This window comes from Triticum dicoccoides, chromosome 4A (assembly GCF_002162155.2).
Source record: "Triticum dicoccoides isolate Atlit2015 ecotype Zavitan chromosome 4A, WEW_v2.0, whole genome shotgun sequence".
In the NCBI taxonomy this organism is placed as follows: Eukaryota; Viridiplantae; Streptophyta; class Magnoliopsida; order Poales; family Poaceae; genus Triticum; species Triticum dicoccoides.
In genome coordinates, this window is record NC_041386.1 from 626,241,111 (window position 1) to 626,263,608 (window position 22,498).

The 22,498-nt window shown below is 48.3% G+C and overlaps 1 protein-coding gene across 1 annotated transcript; it reads left to right on the top strand.

The window, feature by feature from the left end:
• The first annotated feature begins 15,158 nt into the window (after positions 1–15,158).
• Positions 15,159–18,548, top strand: LOC119283889 (ATP-dependent zinc metalloprotease FTSH 4, mitochondrial-like). The gene is made up of 3 exons (XM_037563248.1): positions 15,159–15,746; positions 16,202–16,281; positions 18,512–18,548. The coding sequence occupies exons 1-3, from the start codon at positions 15,159–15,161 to the stop codon at positions 18,546–18,548; spliced, it is 705 nt and encodes a 234-aa protein (XP_037419145.1).
• Positions 18,549–22,498: the final 3,950 nt, after the last annotated feature.

Consider the following 22,498-nt stretch of genomic DNA (forward strand, 5'->3'; position numbering starts at 1 on the left):
GATAACAATGCTTTTCTCGAAGTTTACCCTGAAATTTTCTTTGTTAAGGACCGAGCCACCCGGAGAACTGTTCTTCAAAGCAAGAGTAGAGGTCGCCTATTTCCTGTGTCTGCTCGCCATGATGCACCTACCCGACAAGCTCTCAGTGTGGTCAAACCATCTACATCAGGATGGCACAAACGCCTAGGGCACCTTGCTCTCCCGGTGGTCTAGAAAATTCTTCGAGATTTTAGTCTTCCAGTGTCCAATAAAAAAGATCACCTCCTTGTGTGTGATTCATGTCAAATGGCCAAGAGCCATCAGCTCCCTTATGCTCGTTCCACTAGTGAGTCAAAAGCTCCTTTAGAGCTAGTTTTTTCAGATGTTTGGGGTCCTGGACCCGTCTCTATTGGCAGGCAAAAATACTATGTTAACTTTATTGATGATTTTAGTAAGTTCAATTGGATCTACTTGCTTAAGAATAAATCTGATGTTTTTGCGAAGTTTCATCTCTTTCAACAACATGTTGAACGTCTTTTTGATCGCAAAATCCTTGCTATGCAAACGGACTGGAGTGGCGAATACCAAAAACTCCATTCATTTTTTGAGCGCATAGGCATCACCCACCATGTGTCGTGCCCTCATGCACACCAGTAGAACGGATCCGCTGAAGCAAACACAGGCACATAGTGGAGGTTGGCCTTTCCTTGCTCGCTCATGCCTATATGCCTCTCAAGTTTTGGGACGAGGCTTTCCTCACGGCTGTCTACCTTATCAATCGTGTCCCTAGTTGAGTCATTCATAATCAAAATCCACTAGAGCGTTTGTTCGGCACAAAACCAAACTACACTTTCCTTCGTATTTTTAGTTGTGCCGTTTGGCCAAACCTACGCCCCTTCAACAAACACAAGCTCGAATTTCGCTCTAAGCAATGTGTGTTCATAGGGTATAGTAGCCTTCATAAGGGCTACAAATGTTTGGACGTGTCTACTGTCCGTGTGTATGTCTCTAGAGATGTGGTGTTCGATGAACAAGTTCTTGCTTTTGCACAACTTCACCCAAACGCCGGCGCCCAACTCCGAAAAGAGCTTATTCTTCTTCCCTCCCACCTTCTCCCATCTCCACAATTTGTTCCTGGGGTGCAGAAGAACCTAATGATCATGTGTCCATGTCACATAATGCCTCTGCTGAAAGTGTGCAGGAAAATATGGAAGCAACAGGTGAAACCGGCTATGATTTTATGCTGGACTCGGACTCCACAGGGGCAGCCACAGATGATCCCGGCTCTGATCCCCGTGTGGACTCGGGCGGGCGAATCCCCTCGGGATCTACCATGTCAGGCGCAGGCGGATCGCTTGTGGGATCCGCGCCCGCCTTTGATTCGTCGCCCAGGCTGGACGGCCCTACGGCGGGGGCAGGTGGGCCTCCCGCACGTGGCTCTGGTCGGGCGCTGGACGCCTCGGCTCAGCGGGCCGCTCCCACGGTCGGGCCAGGCGGGCCCCTCGCACGTGGCTCTGGTCGGCTGCCGCTGCAGGAGGGCGCAGGTGGACTCTCTTCGCGTGGCCCAGGTGGGGCCGCGTCCTTCGATGCGTCCCTGGATGCGCCAATTGGCAGCATGGGAGAAGCGGCTGGCTGTGCCGGTGCATCTCTACAGGAGTTGCACCCCAGCGGATCTTCTGCGGCAAGTGGATCTGATGTGTCATCTTCATCCAATCGGCTCCAACAGCACCTTTCTCGCCCAGCTTCGCCGCCTCCTGAACGGTCCCGCACCAGATCACAGAGTGGTATAATTAAACCCAAACTTTACAATGATGGTTGTGTACGTTGGGGTTCTTTTTGTGCCACACATGAACCGCAAAGTGTGAGTGAAGCCCTTGGTGACCCACGATGGAAGGAGGCCATGGATGAGGAATCTGCTACCCTTATCAAAAACAGAACTTGGCATCTTGTTCCACCAGCTAGAGGGAGGAACATTATTGACTGTAAGTGGGTCTATAAAGTAAAAAGGAAATCTGATGGTACTGTTGATAGGTACAAGGCACGCCTAGTAGCCAAAGGGTTCAAGCAAAGGTATGGGATTGATTACGAGGACACATTTAGTCCTGTAGTAAAGGCTGCTACTATTCGGTTGATCCTTTCAGTTGCAGTGTCTAGAAATTGGTGCATTCAACAGCTAGATGTTAAGAACGCGTTCTTGCATGGTGTTCTCGAAGAGGAAGTGTTTATGAGACAACCTCCTGGGTATGAAAACAAAAAATTTCCACGTCATGTCTGTAGGCTTGATAAGGCACTGTATGGACTGAAACAAGCACCTAGAGCTTGGTACTCACGCCTGTCATTGAAGTTGCAGTCACTAGGTTGTTGGGTATCGTAGCAGAAAACAAAATTTTTTCCTACGTTTCACCAAGGTCAATCTATGGAGTCAACTAGCAACGAGAGGAGAGTGCATCTACATACCCTTGTAGATCGCGAGCGGAAGCGTTCAAGAGAACGGGGATGATGGAGTCGTACTCGCCGTGATCCAAATCACCGATGACCAAGTGCCGAACGGACGGCACCTCCGCGTTCAACACATGTACGGAGCGGATGACGTCTCCTCCTTCTTGATCCAACAAGGGGGAAGGAGAGGTTGATGAAGATCCAGCAGCACGACGTCGTGGTGGTGGATGCAACAGTGATCGCAGCAGGGCTTCGCCAAGCTTCTGCGAGAGAGAGACGTGTAGCAGGGGAGAGGGAGGCGCCAAGGCTTGAGGTGCGGCTGCCCTCCCTCCCCTCCCCTTTATATAGGCCCCCTAGGAGGGTGCGCCGGCCCTAGGAGATGGGATCTCCTAGGGGGGCGGCGGCCAAGGGGGTGGAGTACCCCCCAAGGCAAGTGGAGGCGCCCCCTCCCCTAGGGTTCCCAACCCTAGGCGCATGGGGGGCCCAAGGGGGGGGCGCACCAGCCCACTATGGGCTGGTTCCCCTCCCGACTTCAGCCCATGGGCCCCTCCGGGATGGGTGGCCCCACCCGGTGGACCCCCGGGACCCATCCGGTGGTCCCGGTACAATACCGGTGACCCCGAAACTTTCCCGATGGCCGAAACTACACTTCCTATATATAATTCTTCACCTCTGGACAATTCCGGAACTCCTCGTGACGTCCAGGATCTCATCCGGGACTCTGAACAACTTTCGGATTACTGCATACTTATATCTGTACAACCCTAGCGTCACCGAACCTTAAGTGTATAGACCCTACGGGTTCGGGAGACAAGCAGACATGACCAAGATGACTTTCTGGTCAATAACCAACAGCAGGATCTGGATACCCATGTTGGCTCCCACATGCTCCTCGATGATCTCATCGGATGAACCACGATGTCGAGGACCTAATCAATCCCGTACTCAATTCCCTTTGTCAATCGGTACGTTACTTGCCCGAGACTCGATCGTCGGTATCCCAATACCTTGTTCAGTCTCGTTACCGGCAAGTCACTTTACTCGTACCGTAATGCATGATCCCGTGATCAACCACTTGATCACATTGAGCTCATTATGATGATGCATTACCGAGTGGGCCCAGAGATACCTCTCCGTCATACGGAGTGACAAATCCCAGTCTCGATTCGTGCCAACCCAACAGACACTTTCAGAGATACCTGTAATGTACCTTTATAGTCACCTAGTTACGTTGTGACGTTTGGCACACCCAAGGCACTCCTACGGTATCCGGGAGTTGCACAATCTCATGGTCTAAGGAAATGATACTTGACATCCAGAAAAGCTACAGCAAACGAACTACACGATCTTTGTGCTATGCTTAGGTTTGGGTCTTGTCCATCACATCATTCTCCTAATGATGTGATCCCATTATCAATGACATCCCCATGTCCATAGCCAGGAAACCATGACTATCTGTTGATCAACGAGCTAGTCAACTAGAGGCTCACTAGGGACACATTGTGGTCTATGTATTCACACATGTATTACGATTTCCGGATAATACAATTATAGCATGAATGATAGACAATTATCATGAACAAGGAAATACAATAATCATTTTATTATTGCCTCTAGGGCATATTTCCAACAGTCTCCCACTTGCACTAGAGTCAATCATCTAGTTACATTGTGATGAATCGAACACCCATGGAATTCTGGTGTTGATCATGTTTTGCTCTAGGGAGAGGTTTAGTCAACGGATCTGCTACATTCAGGTCTGTATGTACTTTACAAATCTCTGCGTCTCCATTTTGAACACTTTCACGAATGGAGTTGAAGCGACGCTTGATATGCCTGGTCTTCCTGTGAAACCTGGGCTCCTTGGCAAGGGCAATAGCTCCAGTGTTGTCATAGAAGAGAGTCATCAGGCCCGACGCATTGGGTATGACTCCTAGGTCGGTAATGAACTCCTTCACCCAGACTGCTTCGTGTGCTGCCTCCGAGGCTGCCATGTACTCCGCTTCACATGTAGATCCCACCACAACGCTTTGCTTGCAACTGCACTAGCTTACTGCCCCACCATTCAAAATATACACGTATCCGGTTTGTGACTTAGAGTCATCCAGATCTGTGTCGAAGCTAGCATCGACGTAACCCTTTACGACGAGCTCTTCGTCACCTCCATAAACGAGAAACATTTCCTTAGTCCTTTTCAGGTACTTCAGGATATTTTTGACCGTTATCCAGTGTTCCATGCCGGGATTACTTTGGTACCTTCCTAGCAAACTCACGGCAAGGTTTACATCAGGTCTGGTACACAGCATAGCATACATGATAGACCCTATGGCCGAGGTATAGGGGACGACACTCATCTTTTCTCTATCTTCTGCCGTGGTCGGGCATTGAGCCAAGCTCAATCTCGTACCTTGCAACACAGGCAAGAACCCCTTCTTTGACTGATCCATTTTGAACTTCTTCAAAATCTTGTCAAGGTACATACTCTGTGAAAGACCAATGAGGCGTCTCGATCTATCTCTATAGATCTTGATGCCTAATATATAAGCAGCTTCTCCAAGGTCCTTTATTGAAAAACACTTGTTCAAATAGGCCTTTATGCTTTCCAAGAATTCTATATCATTTCCCATCAACAGTATGTCATCCACATGCAATATGAGAAATGCTACAGAGCTCCCACTCACTTTCTTGTAAATGCAGGCTTCTCCATAAGTCTGCATAAACCCAAACGCTTTGATCATCTCATCAAAGCGAATGTTCCAACTCCGAGATGCTTGCACCAGCCCATAAATCGAGCGTTGGAGCTTGCACACCTTGTCAGCATTCTTAGGATCGACAAAACCTTCTGGCTGCATCATATACAATTCTTCCTTAAGGAAACCATTAAGGAATGTCGTTTTGACGTCCATTTGCCATATCTCATAATCATAGAATGCGGCAATTGCTAACATGATTCGGGCGGACTTCAGCTTCGCTACGGGTGAGAAAGTCTCATCGTAGTCAACCCCTTGAACTTGTCGATAACCCTTAGCGACAAGCCGAGCTTTATAGATGGTCACATTACCATCCACGTCTGTCTTCTTCTTAAAGATCCATTTATTTTCTATGGCTCGCCGATCAATGAGCAAGTCAGTCAAAGTCCATACTTTGTTTTCATACATGGATCCTATCTCGGATTTCATGGCTTCCAGCCATTTGTTGGAATTCGGGCCCGCCATCGCTTCTTCATAGTTCGAAGGTTCACCGTTGTCTAACAACATGATTTCTAAGACAGGGTTGCCGTACCACTCTGGTGGGGAACGTGTCCTTGTGGACCTACGAAGTTCAGTAGCAACTTGATCTGAAGTTTCATGATCATCATCAACAACTTCCTCTCTAGTCGGTGCAGGCACCTCAGGAACATTTTCTTGAGCTGCGCCACTTACCGGTTCAAGAGGTAATACTTCATCAAGTTCTACCTTCCTCCCACTTATTTCTTTCGAGAGAAACTCTTTCTCTAGAAAGGACCCATTCTTGGCAACAAAGATCTTGCCTTCGGATCTGAGGTAGAAGGTATACCCAACATTTTCTTTAGGGTATCCTATGAAGACGCATTTTTCCGACTTGGGTTCGAGCTTTTCAGGTTGAAGTTTCTTGACATAAGCATCGCATCCCCAAACTTTTAGAAACGACAGCTTAGGTTTCTTCCCAAACCATAATTCATACGGTGTCGTCTCAATGGATTTCGACGGAGCCCTATTTAAAGTGAATGCGGCAGTCTCTAAAGCATAGCCCCAAAATGATGGCGGTAAATCGGTAAGAGACATCATAGATCGCACCATATCTAATAGAGTGCGATTACGATGTTCGGACACACCATTACGCTGAGGTGTTCCAGGCGGCGTGAGTTGTGAAACTATTCCATATTTTCTTAAGTGTGTGCCAAATTAATGACTCAAGTATTCTCCCCCACGATCTGATCGCAAGAACTTGATTTTCCTGTCACGTTGATTCTCAACCTCACTCTGAAATTCCTTGAACTTTTCAAAGGTCTCAGACTTGTGTTTCATTAAGTAGACATACCCATATCTACTCAAGTCATTAGTGAGGGTGAGAACATAACGATAGCCACCGCGAGCCTCAACACTCATTGGACCGCATACATCAGTATGTATGATTTCCAATAAGTTGGTTGCTCGCTCCCTTGTTCCTCAGAATGAAGTCTTGGTCATTTTACCCATGAGGCATGGTTCGCACGTGTCAAATGATTCATAATCAAGAGACTCTAAAAGTCCATCTGCATGGAGCTTCTTCATGCGTTTGACACCTATGTGACCAAGGCGGCATTGCCACAAGTATGTGGGACTATCACTATCAACCTTACATCTTTTGGTATTCACACTATGAATATGTGTAGCATTACGCTCGAGATTCATTAAGAATAAACCATTCACCATCGGAGCATGACCATAAAACATATCTCTCATATAAATAGAACAACCATTATTCTCGGATTTAAATGAGTAGCCATCTCGTATTAAACGAGATCCTGGTACAATGTTCATGCTCAAAGCTGGCACTAAATAACAATTATTGAGGTTTAAAACTAATCCCGTAGGTAAATGTAGAGGTAGCGTGCCGACGGCGATCACATCGACCTTGGAACCATTCCCGACGCGCATTGTCACCTCGTCCTTCGCCAGTCTCCGCTTATTCCGCAGCTCCTGCTTTGAGTTACAAATGTGAGCAACCGCACCGGTATCAAATACCCAGGAGCTACTACAAGTACTGGTAAGGTACACATCAATTACATGTATATCACATATACCTTTTGTGATGCCGGCCTTCTTGTCTGCTAAGTATTTGGGGCAGTTCCGCTTCCAGTGACCACTTCCCTTGCAATAAAAGCACTCAGTCTCAGGCTTGGGTCCATTCTTTGGCTTCTTCCCGGCAGCTTGCTTACCAGGCGCGGCAACTCCCTTGCCGTCCTTCTTGAAGTTCTTCTTACCCTTGCCTTTCTTGAACTTAGTGGTTTTATTCACCATCAACATTTGATGTTCCTTTTTGACTTCTACCTCTGCTGATTTTAGCATTGCAAATACTTCAGGAATGGTCTTTTCCATCCCCTACATCTTGAAGTTCATCACAAAGCTCTTGTAGCTTGGTGGAAGCGACTGAAGGATTATGTCAATGATCGCGTCATCCGGGAGATTAACTCCCAGCTGAGTCAAGCGGTTATGCAACCCAGACATTTTGAGTATGTGCTCACTGACAGAACTATTTCCCTCCATCTTACAGCTGAAGAACTTGTCGGAGACTTCATATCTCTCGATCCGGGCATGAGCTTGGAAAACCATTTTCAGCTCTTCGAACATCTCATATGCTCCGTGTCGCTCAAAACGCTTTTGGAGCCCCGGTTCTAAGCTGTAAAGCATGCCGCACTGAACGAGGGAGTAATCATCAACACGTGTCTGCCAAGCGTTCATAACGTCTTGGTTCTGTGGGACGGGTGCGTCACCTAGCGGTGCTTCTAGGACATAATCTTTCTTGGCAGTTATGAGGATGATCCTCAGGTTCCGGACCCAGTCCGTATAGTTGCTGCCATCGTCTTTCAGCTTGGTTTTCTCTAGGAACGCGTTGAAGTTGAGGACAACGTTGGCCATTTGATCTACAAGACATATTGTAAAGATTTTAGACTAAGTTCATGATAATTAAGTTCATCTAATCAAATTATTCAATGAACTCCCACTCAGATAGACATCCCTCTTGTCAAACATGATCCGAGTGAAATGTGAATTGCCAATTTCTATTTACCCTTCATAAGGACCCTGTTCATCGAATCTGATCCGACTAAAGTGGGAGAGACAGACACCCGCCAGCCACCTTATGCAACTAGTGCATGTCAATCGGTGGAACCGGTCTCACGTAAGCGTACGTGTAAGGTTGGTCCGGGCCGCTTCATCCCACAATGCCGCCGAATCAAGATAAGACTACTAACGGCAAGAAAATTGACAATATCGACGCCCACAACTACTTTGTGTTCTACTCGTGCATAGTAACTACGCATAGACCTAGCTCATGATGCCACTGTTGGGTATCGTAGCAGAAAACAAATTTTTTTCCTACGTTTCACCAAGATCAATCTATGGAGTCAATTAGCAATGAGAGGAGAGTGCATCTACATACCCTTGTAGATCGCGAGCGGAAGCGTTCAAGAGAACGGGGATGATGGAGTCGTACTCGCTGTGATCCAAATCACCGATGACCAAGTGCCGAACGGACGGCACCTCCGCGTTCAACACACGTACGGAGCGGATGACATCTCCTCCTTCTTGATCCAGCAAGGGGGAAGGAGAGGTTGATGAAGATCCAGTAGCACGACGGCGTGGTGGTGGATGCAGCAGTGATCGCAGCAGGGCTTCGCCGAGCTTCTGCAAGAGGGAGAGGTGTAGCAGGGGAGAGGGAGGCGCCAAGGCTTGAGGTGCGGCTGCCCTCCCTCCCCCCCTTTACATAGCCCCCCTAGGGGGGTGCGCCGGCCCTAGGAGATGGGATCTCCTAGGGGGGCGGCGGCCAAGGGGGTGGAGTACCCCCCAAGGCAAGTGGAGGCGCCCCCTCCCCTAGGGTTCCCAACCCTAGGCGCATGGGAGGCCCAAGGGGGGGCGCACCAGCCCACTATGGGCTTGTTCCCCTCCCCACTTCAGCCCATGGGGCCCTCCGGGATGGGTGGCCCCACCCGATGGACCCCCGGGACCCATCTGGTGGTCCCGGTACAATATCGGTGACCCCGAAACTTTCCCGATGGCCGAAACTACACTTCCTATATATAATTCTTCACCTCCGGACAATTCCGGAACTCCTCGTGACGTCCAGGATCTCATCCGGGACTCCGAACAACTTTCGGATTACTGCATACTTATATCTATACAACCCTAGCGTCATCGAACCTTAAGTGTGTAGACCCTACGGGTTCGAGAGACAAGCAGACATGACCGAGACGACTCTCTGGTCAATAACCAACAGCAGGATCTGGATACCCATGTTGGCTCCCACATGCTCCTCGATGATCTCATCGGATGAACCACGATGTCGAGGACCTAATCAATCCCGTACTCAATTCCCTTTGTCAATCGGTACGTTACTTGCCCGAGACTCGATCGTCGGTATCCCAATACCTTGTTCAGTCTCGTTACCGGCAAGTCACTTTACTCGTACCGTAATGCATGATCCCGTGATCAACCACTTGATCACATTGAGCTCATTATGATGATGCATTACCGAGTGGGCCCAGAGATACCTCTCCGTCATACGGAGTGACAAATCCCAGTCTCGATTCGTGCCAACCCAACAGACACTTTCAGAGATACCTGTAATGTACCTTTATAGTCACCTAGTTACGTTGTGACGTTTGGCACACCCAAGGCACTCCTACGGTATCCGGGAGTTGCACAATCTCATGGTCTAAGGAAATGATACTTGACATCCAGAAAAGCTACAGCAAACGAACTACACGATCTTTGTGCTATGCTTAGGTTTGGGTCTTGTCCATCACATCATTCTCCTAATGATGTGATCCCGTTATCAATGACATCCCCATGTCCATAGCCAGGAAACCATGACTATCTGTTGATCAACGAGCTAGTCAACTAGAGGCTCACTAGGGACACATTGTGGTCTATGTATTCACACATGTATTACGATTTCCGGATAATACAATTATAGCATGAATGATAGACAATTATCATGAACAAGGAAATATAATAATCATTTTATTATTGCCTCTAGGGCATATTTCCAACATAGGTTTCCTTCCTTCCAAGGGTGATACATCATTATTCTATTACCATCGTCATGGGATTACTATTTTTATGCTCATTTATGTTGATGATATTATTGTTACAAGTTCATCATCTAAAGCAGTTGAGGCCCTTCTCAAGGACTTGAATAAGGAGTTTGCTCTCAAAGACTTGGTTAGTCTTCATTTCTTTCTCGGGATTGAGGTGAAGATTGTGCCAAATGGTATTGTGCTTTCACAAGGGAAGTATGTGCAAGAAATTCTTCAGGGGATGGGGATGAAAGGTTGCAAACCGTCGTCCACACCATTGTCTACCTCTAAAAAATTGTCTCTTCATGATGGGGAGGTACTTAGCGCAGAGGATGCCACCAGGTATAGGAGCATTTTAGGAGCTTTACAATATTTGACATTGACTCGACCAAATATTTCTTATTCGGTCAATGAAGTTTGTCAGTTCTTACATGCCCCTACTACTGTACATTAGACTACAGTAAAAAGGATCCTCAGGTATCTGCAAGGAACTAAGGATCATGGACTCAGACTTGGCAAATCAGATTCAATGCTTGTAAGTGCTTTTTCATATGCAGATTAGGCAGGTTGTCCTCATGACAAAAGGTCCACAGGGGGGTTTGCAGTTTTTCTTGGCAGTAACTTGATTTCGTGGAGCTGTTTCTCGATCAAGCACAAAGGCAGAGTATAAGGCTTTAGCTAATGCAACTGCTGAAGTAATATGGGTTCAGAACTTGTTGACAGAATTGGGTATTCATCATCTAAAGGCAGCTTCACTTTGGTGCGATAATCTTGGTGCTACATACCTATCTGCCAATCCTATTTTTCATGCCAGGACAAAGCATATCGAGATCGATTATTATTTTGTCCGTGAACGAGTGGCTGGCAAGCTGTTGAATATCAGGTTTATTCCTACTGGTGATCAGGTAGCAGATGGTTTTACCAAGCCACTCACTCTGCGGCAGTTAGAAGCTTTCAGGCACAATCTCAACTTGGATAGTTGTGATTGAGGGGGAGTGTTAAACGTTGTATTCTCTGTATATACACGGTATATGTATAAACCGTGTATATTACGATGTAGGCGTGCGTGTGTCTTGCGTGTTAGTTAGGCAGGTAGGATCGATCTTAACCTCCCGAAACCTCTCTCTGTAATCTCGATGGCCTCTTGCCCTATTTAACACGCACGTGTCCCTGTCTAGGGCATACGCTTAACCCATCGTTTCTCATTGCCATGTCCACAATTACGGCGAGGCCATGTATAAACTGATGAATCTTGCTAGACGTAGAATTTTTACACGACAATCGAGCACCGCCACCCATCACGTCCATTGAGTGGAGCAGTATCGTTGGATTGCCTGTAGCATGAAAATCAGATCTTAGACTACAGTGATGAGAGTGGTTTCTCAATGAAACTAGATAACGTCCCATGCGTAATGCATTGTTGTGAATATTCATACCAATGAAATTATCGAAAATCTAAAGCTGAGGCCACGGCAGCTCCCAACCTGAAAACCTAAGTTTGGGGAGCCAATTTAACATTTTGATTACTTTGTGGATTATACACTTGACCATCGCGCCAAGTTTGTTGAGCCGTATTCTAATTTTCTCCCACTGTAAAAGATAAGTGGACTTCGTTATGGGAAGCGAAAGGAGAATACACGGCGAGGTCACCTTACAATGCACATTTTTGTGCTGCGGTTAAGTGCAACACAGCCTGCAGCATATGGAACTCTTGGGCGCCGTTGAAAATTAAACTGTCCTTATGGCTCGTCATCAGAGGTCATGTTTGGACTGCTGACCGCCTCGCGGAACTTGGCTTGCCACATAAGGATGCATGTTGTTTCTGCCATAGTTATCAAGAAAATGTTGATCATCTTTTCATAGGATGCATGGTCGTGCGGATAATTTGGAAACACGGTGCTCCGGTGGGCAAGACTGAGCGAGGTTGTGCCCCGGGATATCCAGTCGCTCAAGGATTGATGGCTGAGTGCAAGGTCGACAATTCAAGGATATAAGAGGAAGTCCCTAAACTCGTTAGTGCATCTGATCGTATGGAGAATTTGGCGTGAGAGAAACGGAAGGGTGTTTGACAATCAATTCACGGGTTTGCAAAGTGTCATCAATCAGATCAAAGCGTGAAGGCTAGGCAGTGGGAGGTGGCAAGCTCAGGACGACTGATTCTTCTTTAGTTGATAGTAGTGTTAATCGTCTTGTTGAGTTTGGGAGTCATATCTTGTTCTGTTTTTCCGGACTTGCGGATTGTTGTACTGGTCGTGTTGTATTTCATCTCTATCTCTAATATAATACTCCCTCCGTTCCCAAATATTTGTCTTTCTAGACATTTCAAATGGTTACAACATACGGATGTATGTAGACATATTTTAGAGTGTAGATTCACTCATTTTGCTTTGTATGTAGTCATTTGTTGAAATCGCTAGAAAGACAAATATTTGGGAACGGAGGGAGTACATGCAGCTCTCCTCGTGATTCGAAAAAAAGTGTGAGACACAACACGGCTGCAATAGTAAAAGAAAACTATCTTTCAGCAATTTATAAGACTGCAATATGTCTATAAAATGCACACATCTCTATTATTTGCCTTACATTTCTTCTTTTCTTCTACTCCCATGGATAACTATATGTTCTTACGGACAATTTAATGTGCTAATATCATAAAGTCTAGCCAGCTATATATGTGGAGGGATAATCCACATGCCAGGAAATGCACCACCCTTGTTGAGGTACCCTACCGACCTGATCCTCTTTAAGCCACCCCCGGCGATGTCTCTCTTCATGTCGTCTTCCTTGTAGTACGTCTGGTCACCGATCTCATTTGGGATTGTCAAGAATACCTTGTCACTAGGGACGGCATCATTTGGACCTAAACGACAATGTCGTGAGCAGTAGATGCAATTCCTCTCCACTCCTCCGTGCATGTTTGCTGGCACGTGAACCGCCTTAGAGAATTTGTTTCCCAAAACAAGGCGTGCTCACCCAAGCTTGTCACCTTCATCCACTTGTACTTGTAGTGTGTGCGTCCGATCCACCGGTGCAGACGTCGATGAGCTTGAACACCTTGAAGAAAGGCTCAAGGTTTGGCAACCACGTGCGAAGGGATGCCATCGCAAGCTCGCCCTGCAGATCGAAGATGTAATCGGCATAATCTATGTGGTAGTCCCATGACGGGTGCGGTAGATCCTTTGCATGGCTTAGCTGATGTTCCGCGATGATCATGGGCGCACCGTCCTCGATCGTTCGCACCAATGTCATATTTGACGAGTGTCCCTCCATCACGTAGGCCATAGAGCTCGCCGTTGCTGAAGGTGATGTCGAGAAGCTGTACACTTGGGCATCCTTGTACCGTCCACCCACGGTCTGTGCAACCGAGTCTGCAGAGCGCGACGCCGCAATTAAGTGTCATGGCGGCGAGGATACAACTGTCTGAGGTTGGCGGCTCGGAGAATACAATTTTGAAGGCGACCACGTGACCATGGCCCTGGCCCTCGCAGACTATCGTCGTCTGTTTCTTGGCAAGCATCCACTCGGCGCCAGAGAAGAGGTTGGCGATCCTGATGGAGGCCAGCGTGAACGAAACGGCCCAGCCACCGTCGTACCCGCCGACGAGCCATGTCCCCAGCCCCACGGGCTTGCTCAAGGCCACGACGGTGCCGTCCTCGGGGCAGTGGAGGCGCTTTAACCTGCTGTCGTCGTGCGGCGACAGTAGGCAGTAGCAGCCACGGGAGCGGCCCGACCGGTGGCGCCACGACCGACAGTGATTTTGGGGCTGGAAGCCATAAGGTTATGTTCTCCTGTCGTCTTGATTTCTGCACGTGTTTCTGTCGCAGGCTGCAAGGCGGGTTTACGGTGCGGCAGCTGCTGTTCCTTCCTCCAGCTCCAGGGTACCTGCTGCAAAAAGCACCATTGGCGTCGGTATGTAGACCTATAGCTTCAAATCGATATACTGGCCACTGCCAACTACCCGACTCCCAGAAGATTATCATGGCCCCTATGCAAAGATGACACACAAAATAAAAGGAAAAAAGAATTAATACTGCTGCCATTTGCCATGGAGGAACTGATTAGGTTTCCTTCTGTAAAACTTATAATGCACTTACTTGGTGCGTGCTTGCTGCAGGCGGAAACCTACAGAGGAGATACGGAACTTCGGAGAGCACAGGGGGTCGTGCAGGACTTCGAAGCCAAGAATCCGACGCAGTCTCATGCTCTCTCCGACTACGTAAAAGCCCTCGTCACCCTTCAGCTGCACACTGGAGGTTTCTTTCGCTGCCATTCTTCTTTTTGATTGATCCCGCATACCATTTGTTCCACAACTTGCTTTTTTTTTTTGCCCGCAGGTGAGACATCATCATTTGACACGGCGTTCAAAGATCAGTTGATCAAGGAGCTTTGGCCTACCCTGCGGACCATTGCGGCCACCGGCCTTGTGATCTATTACGGCAATGGTCTGGCTGACAGACTGGTTGAGCAGGGCACATTCGACCGATTGGATGACTCGAATGACGTGTCCACGAAACCAACCACGCGATTCAGTCATGTCAAGGGAGTCGACGAAGCCAAGGCTGAGCTTGAGGACATTGTTCAGTACCTGAAAAATCCCAAGGTGGGAGCGACACGTTCCTAGTCCAGATGTCGAGGGTCGACGACAGATCCTCAAGGCTTGTATGGCAAAGGTACAAACTCTGTCCAAAAAGATAAGGTGTCTTCGTAGTTGCAAGACTTTGACCTTTCTCTATGATGCTTCTTTTCAGGTCAAAGCCAAGGGTGTGAATCTGATGACCATTGCGAGGGGGACACCGGGATTCTCAGGTGCAGACCTGACAAATTTGGTGAATGACGCTGCCCTGAAGGCTGCCAAGGATAAGGCAGAAGCTGTTACAATGGATCACATTGAATACGCCAAGGACAAGATCATGACTGTTCAAAAAAAAAGGACAAGATCATGATGGGCAGCGAGCGAAAATCGGCAGTGTTACCTGATAATTGCAGGAAGATGAGTGCGTACCACGAGGGAGGGAGGGCCCTTGTTGCTATCCACACGGACGGTGCTCACACAATCCACAAGGCTACCATTGTCCCGAGGGGGAACACTCTCGGCATGGTGACGCAGTTGCCGGAGGAAGAAGATGTGTACAAAGTCTCAAGGAAGAAGATGCTGGCCAAATTGGACATACTCATGGGAGGCAGGGTGGCTGAGGAGCTTATATTTGGAGAGAGCGAGGTGAGCTCTGGCGCCGTGTCTGATCTAAGCGAGGCGACTAAACTGGCGAAAGATATGGTCACCAAGTATGGTATGAGCGAGCTGATCGGCCTTGTTTCCTATGGCAACAACAGTGATGGTGGTGGCGGGAAGAAGGCAGCGACTGCGAGTGGGCATACGATGGCTCTGGCCGATGAGGAGGTGAGAGAATTGCTTGGCAAGGCTTACAAGAACGCGAAGAAGATAGTCACGGCGCACAGCAAGGAGCTTCATGTGCTAGCCAATGCCCTTCTCGAGCATGGAACTCTCACCGGAGACCAGATAAATGAACTTGTATCGTCAACTAATTAAATGAGAAAACAACAGAGATGCAAAACAGTTTTGTCCTAACAAGTTTTTTCTTCTTCTTTTGATCCTTTAGCTGCATGACAACAAATGCAAAGGAGATGTTCTCTGACCTTTTGTTTCAGACAAGTCTGAAGTGTTTTGCACTTTTGCATATTGTGTGTTTGAAACTTTGAATGAATCATAAAAAAACTGCTACTATCACACACACACACACCCTCCCCTTCGCCCCTTGAGATTTGTATTTCAGAGTTGAATAGGATTTCTGCAACTGAGCATAAGGATAAATAATTGCAATTTCAGTCCTAGCTACATACATTTTCCCAGCTGCAAAAGCCTGTATAAAGATATCATTAGGTGCTTTGCATAAACGTACCATGTGTTTGTAACTATACCTACTAACCTGTCAGCTTGTGCAAAATAATTCTTGCCGAGTTATTCAGCTTGGTGAGAGCGAGGTGACTGCTGGTGCATTGGCTGATCTAAGCCAGGCGACGCAGCTGGCAATAGACATGGTCACCAGGTATGCTATGAGTGGGTGGGTCGGCCTTGTTTCCTACGACGACGACGATTGTGGTGGTGGCAGGGGTGGATCTAGTGGGGGTGCCATGTGTATTATAGGTGCAAAAAAATAATTACCTATTACTCCCTCCGTTCGGAATTACTTGTCGCAGAAATGGATATATCTAGACATATTTTAGTTCTAGATATATCCATATCCGAGACAACTAATTCCGAACGGAGAGAGTAGCATTTTAGAATAATCTTCTGTGTGTCATAGGTAACCCCCGCGTTCTTTAAAGTCACGGTGGGAAGAGGATGACCATGAGGGGGCAGAAGACTGCACAGGTCGATGAGGAGGTGAATCAGCTATTGGACAAGGCTTACAAGAATGTGGAAACGATTCTCATACCGCACTGTAAGGAGCTTCATGTGCTAGCCAGCGCCCTCCTTGAGCATGAAACTTGTTAGAGTTATAATATAAGTCATGTACCCCTTTGTATTTATCCCGTTGTATAAGGGGTTTCCTGCATATGTTTCACACCTGTACATGTATATATATATCGGCCTACGGCCTCATGGGAATACAAGTTGCATATTCCTATCATGGTATTAGAGCTAGGTCAATTTTATAGCACGCGCAACTCGTGCTGTTGATCCACCTCCGTCGCGACGCCTTCATCCTTGGCTGCGCTGACTCTCCCTCCCACCCCCGATCGAGACTCCCAGATCGATCCGCCAGGTCCCGCCCGCGATCCAGCCGACCGGTTCCGCTCGTGACCCATCCAGCCAGGTCTCGCTCTTACCGATCCAGCCGCCAGGTCCCGCTCTTACCGATCCAGCTGCCAGGTCCTGCCCAAGATCCTGTAGCCGGGTCCCAACTGCTCTCTTCCCCGATCGACGGTGCCGGCCTCGATCTCCCAGCAGCGCCGATCTCCCGCTCGAAGCTGCTCCATCGACAGCGCTCTCTCTCCCGCTCGGATCCCGTCGCTAGCGTCCTCTCCAGCGGACGCGCGATCCAGTCTCCAGTCGCCAGCGCCGGCCCGATCAGGTCGCTCGCGCCGGCCCGCCCGATCAGGTCGTCCGATCCACCAGTATCTCGCACCTGATTCTGCTGTTCCCGACTCTGCTGTCGCTGGTGCTCTCGTCGGTTCTCAAAAAAAAAGTCTGCTGCATCGGGCTATGTAGCTGTCCCTCGCTGTCCGGTGATCTTTGATGGTACTAACTACACCGAGTTTACTGGCTTCATGCGCATTCACATGCGTGGCATCCGTCTTTGGGGTGTTCTTTCTGACGAGGTCTGCTGTCCGCCACGTCTAGTTCCTCCGGTGGCCCCTACTCCGCCAACTCCATCGGTTCTTCCTACGGATGCTAATCAGGCCGCCAAGGATGCGGCTAAGGTTGCTGATGAGGCTGCTGATCGTGCTTATGGTGAGAGGGTTTTGGCTTATGAGGAGGCTCTTCAGACGTATCATGGTGCTCTGCTGTTTACACCCAGTGGCTTGATGATGATGCTCGTGCTGCAGCTGTTCTCACTGCTAGTGTTCTGCCTCAGTTTGCTTCTGAATTTCTGGGTCTTTCTACTGTCTTTGAGATGTGGACACGTCTTCGTGAGCGCTATCAGCCCTCTGGTGATGCCTTATACCTCTCTGTGATCCGTCAGGAGCATGCTCTTCAGCAGGGTGACTCCACTGTTGATGACTTCTATGCACAGAGTTCTGCTATCTGGCGCCAGCTTGATTCTCTCCGTAGTGCTGGGTGTCGTACCTGCCCCTGTTGCCAGGCTGTCCAGGCCAATTTGGAGTTTCATCGCGTCTATGAGTTCTTGTCTCGGCTCCGTAAGGAGTTTGAGCCCCGGCGTGCTCAGTTGTTTGCTCGTGGCCGTATTTCTCTCATGGAGGCGCTTTCTGAGATTCGTGCTGAGGAGACTCGCTTACGTGGTGCTGGTTTGCTGGAGGTTCCCTCTGTGCTCGCTACTCGTGCTCCTACGCCACTTGCTCCACCGACCCCTTCTCGCTCGAGTGCTCCGCCGCTCTTGCCCACTCCTTCTGGAGGCTCAGGTCGCCCCCGTCCACATTGCGCTTATTGCAACAATGATGGTCATCTTGAGTCTCAGTGCTACACGAAGAAGAAACACCTGCGCAAGGCTCGATCATCATCTTCAGGGACTTCGTCATCTACCTCGACAGCTTCAGCCATTGCTTTGACTGAGCAGGATATTCTGAGACTTAAGCGTCTGCTCGCGGCTTCAGGTTCTTCCTCGACGGGTACTGCCGGTTCTGTGACTGATGCTTCCTGCACTGAGCAACCACCCTCTACACAGTCAGGTACATCCCCCTGGGTTCTGGACTCTGGAGCTTCTTTTCACATGTCTTCTCATTCTTCCACTTTGTCCTCTCTTCGATCACTGGATTCTCCTATTCATGTCTTCACTGCTGATGGTGCTCCACTTTCTGTTGCTAGTAGAGGCAATCTTACTACTCCTTCTTATTCTGTTCTTGATGTTGCTCATGTTCCTCGACTTACCATGAATTTGTTTTCTGCTGGTCAACTTACGGATTCTGGTTGTCGCGTCATCCTTGACGTTGACTCTTGTTCTGTCCAGGACCGTCACACGCACACTCTGGTTGGGGCTGGCCCTCGCCGCCGTGATTCTCAGGGTCTTTGGGAGTTGGACTGGCTTCATGTTCCTTCTGCTGCCACCACCATCGCCAGTTCTTCTGCTTCTGTCGCCTCCGTCACTGGTTCTTTCCAGCAGTGGCATCATCGACTTGGTCATCTGTGTGGTTCTCGGTTGTCTTCTTTAGTTCGTCGAGGCCTTCTGGGGTCTGTCTCAGGAGATGTCTTTTTAGAGTGTCAGGGTTGTCGTCTTGGCAAGCAGATTCAGTTACCATATTCACATAGTGAGTCAGTGTCTAAGCGTCCTTTCGATTTAGTCCATTCTGATGTATGGGGTCCGGCCCCTTTCGCTTCGAAAGGTGGTCATAAATACTATATTATTTTCATAGATGATTTCTCTCGTTACACATGGCTTTATTTCATGACTTCTCGTTCTGAGGTGTTGTCTATTTATAAGCGTTTTGCTGCCATGGTTCATACTCAGTTCTCTTCACCCATTCGTGTTTTTCGTGCTGACTCCGCTGGCGAGTATATCTCTAAGATGTTGCGTGGTGTTCTTGCTGAGCACGGGACTCTCTCTCGATTCTCTTGTCCTGGTGCTCATGCTCAGAATGGTGTGGCTGAGCGAAAGCATCGACATCTTCTTGAGACGGCTCGTGCATTGATGATTGTTGCCTCTCTCCCGCCTCATTTTTGGGCTGAGGCCGTCTCCACATCCACCTATCTTATCAATATACAACCTTCCGCTGCTCTACAGGGTGGTGTTCCTTTCGAGCGACTTTTTGATCGTTCTCCCGATTATTCGATGCTTCGCTCGTTTGGTTGTGTTTGCTATGTTCTTCTTGCCCCTCGCGAACGCACCAAACTGACCGCTCAGTCTGTTGAGTGTGTCTTCTTAGGCTACAGTGATGAGCATAAGGGCTATCGTTGTTGGGATCCTATTGGTCGTCGGATGCGTATCTCTCAAGATGTGACTTTTTAAGAGTCTCGTCCCTTCTACCCACGCCCATCTTCCTCGACTTTTTCAGTGCAGGATATCTCTTTCCTCATTTTTCCTGACTCACCTATCACCCCCGCCGAGACTGTACCTCTCCGTTCCACTTCCTCTCCTTCTCCACATCTAGTTGATTTGCAGCCATCATCCTCCCCGGTCTCCTCGCCTAGCATGTCACCGGGTTCTCCACCTTCATCTCCGGTGACTTCCTCCCCGGTCTCCTCTCCCAACCTGTCACCGGATTCTACACCTTCATCTCCGGTGACTTCTTCGTCGCCACCCCCTGATTCTACCTTGTCGATTCCTCCTTCTATTATTCCATCTTTTCCTCAGCATTACACTCGTCGTCCACGACCAGTCGATGCCTCTGTGGATGGGTCGTCATCTTCCTCTCATCCTACTTATGGCTTGCGTTCTCGTCCTCGTCCGCTTGTTGATCGCTTTGGATTTCCCACCGCTGGCGCTGCTGTTCTTGAGCCGACTTCTTACCATCAGGCTGTTGTTCATCCTGAATGGCAGTTTGCGATGGCAGAGGAGATTGCTGCTCTTGAACGCACTGGTACCTGGGATCTTGTTTCTCTTCCTCTTGGAGTCCGTCCGATCACTTGTAAGTGGGTCTACAAGGTTAAGACTCGCTCCGATGGTTCTCTTGAGCGTCACAAAGCTCGTCTTGTGGCTCATGGTTTTCAGCAGGAGCATGGTCGTGATTATGACGAGACTTTTGCTCCCGTGGCTCATATGACCACTGTTCGTACACTTCTTGCCGTTGCCTCTGCACGCCACTGGTCTATATCTTAGCTTGATGTTAAGAATGCCTTTCTTAATGGTGAGCTGCGTGAGGAGGTGTACATGCAGCCACCACCTGGGTATTCTGTTCCTGATGGCATGGTATGTCGTCTTCGTCGCTCTCTCTATGGCCTTAAGCAAGCCCCCCGCGCCTGGTTTGAGCGCTTTGCCTCTGTGATCACTGCTGCTGGTTTTTTAGCAAGTGCTCATGATCCAGCATTGTTTATTCACCTTTCTTCTCGTGGTCGGACTCTTCTTCTTCTTTATGTTGATGACATGATCATCACGGGGGATGACCCCGAGTATATTGCCTTTGTCAAGGCCCGTCTTAGTGAGCAGTTTCTTATGTCTGATCTTGGACCTCTTCGCTACTTTCTTGGGATTGAAGTCTCTTCTACCTCTGATGGCTTTTTTATATCCCAGGAAAAGTATATCCAGGATCTTCTTGCTCGTGCTGCTCTTACTGACGAGCGCGTTGTTGAGACTCCTATGGAGCTCAATGTTCACCTCCGTGTTACTGATGGTGATCCTCTCCCTGCCCCGACGCGTTATCGTCATCTTGTTGGCAGTCTTGTCTATCTAGCTGTCACTCGTCCGCACATCTCTTATCCGGTTCATATTCTGAGTCAGTTTGTCTCTACCCCCACCTCGGTTCACTATAGTCATCTCCTTCGTGTTCTTCGATATCTTCGAGGCACGATCTCTCACCGTCTATTCTTTCCTCGCTCCAGTTCTTTACAACTCCAGGCCTATTCGGATGCTACGTGGGCTAGTGATCCTTCCGATCGCCGTTCACTCTCTGCTTACTGTGTTTTTCTTGGTGGTTCTCTCATTGCCTGGAAGACGAAGAAACAGCTTGCAGTTTCCCGTTCGAGTGCCGAGGCTGAGTTGCGAGCAATGGCTCTTTTGACGGCAGAGGTGACTTGGTTACGGTGGTTACTTCAGGATTTTGGTGTTTCTGTCACTACACCGACTCTGCTTTTATCTGACAGTACAGGTGCTATCAGCATTGCACGCGATCCTGTGAAGCATGAGCTCACCAAGCATATTGGTGTTGATGCTTTCTATGTGCGCGCTGCTGTGCAGGATCAGGTTATTGCTCTTCAGTATGTGCCTTCTGAGTTACAGTTGGCGGATTTCCTGACGAAGGCTCAGACTAGAGCACAACATGGCTTTTATCTCTCCAAACTCAGTGTTGTTCATCCACCATGAGTTTGAGGGGGGGAGGTGTTAGAGTTATAATATAAGTCATGTACCCCTTTGTATTTATCCCGTTGTATAAGGGGTTTCCTGCATATGTTTCACACCTGTACATGTATATATATATCGGCCTATGGCCTCATGGGAATACAAGTTGCATATTCCTATCAAAACTCTCACCGGAGACCAGATTGTTACAAAATGAGCTTCTTGTATTGAACGGGGCCAACAGCCAGTACATACACACAAGAGGGAAATAAGCAAATAAGCCCCTATACAATATGATAACTACACACACAGCACAACCGTGTTCTAACTTCTAACACAGATCACCAAACTAGTATACGCGCAAGTAAACGGTTTTAACAACGGAAATGTTAACGCCCACACGTCTGGGCGTTTGCACATCGCCCACACGCCTCCATCACCACTCATTTTGCCACGTATGAATAGATGACATCAGCAGAATTTTTTTTGGTTTTCGGCTTAAAAATGTTGTATCTCCTAAATAAAAAAGCGAACTAAAAATCCGTTTTCACCATTAAATCCATCTCGACGAGATCTTCAAAACTAGACCCCATGTTGATATGTTTCGACAAAAAAAAAAAAATTTGCCAGAAGTTACCACGGTGTTTACACT

Bases quoted from the DNA above. Each gene is read 5' to 3' on its own strand.
- LOC119283889 (XM_037563248.1), top strand. From the start codon at position 15,159: ATGGGCAGCGAGCGAAAATCGGCAGTGTTACCTGATAATTGCAGGAAG. The intron at 15,747-16,201 runs GTATCGTCAACT...CGAGTTATTCAG, and splicing joins GAGACCAGATAAATGAACTT to CTTGGTGAGAGCGAGGTGAC. The intron at 16,282-18,511 runs GTATGCTATGAG...TCGCGGCTTCAG, and splicing joins GCAATAGACATGGTCACCAG to GTTCTTCCTCGACGGGTACT.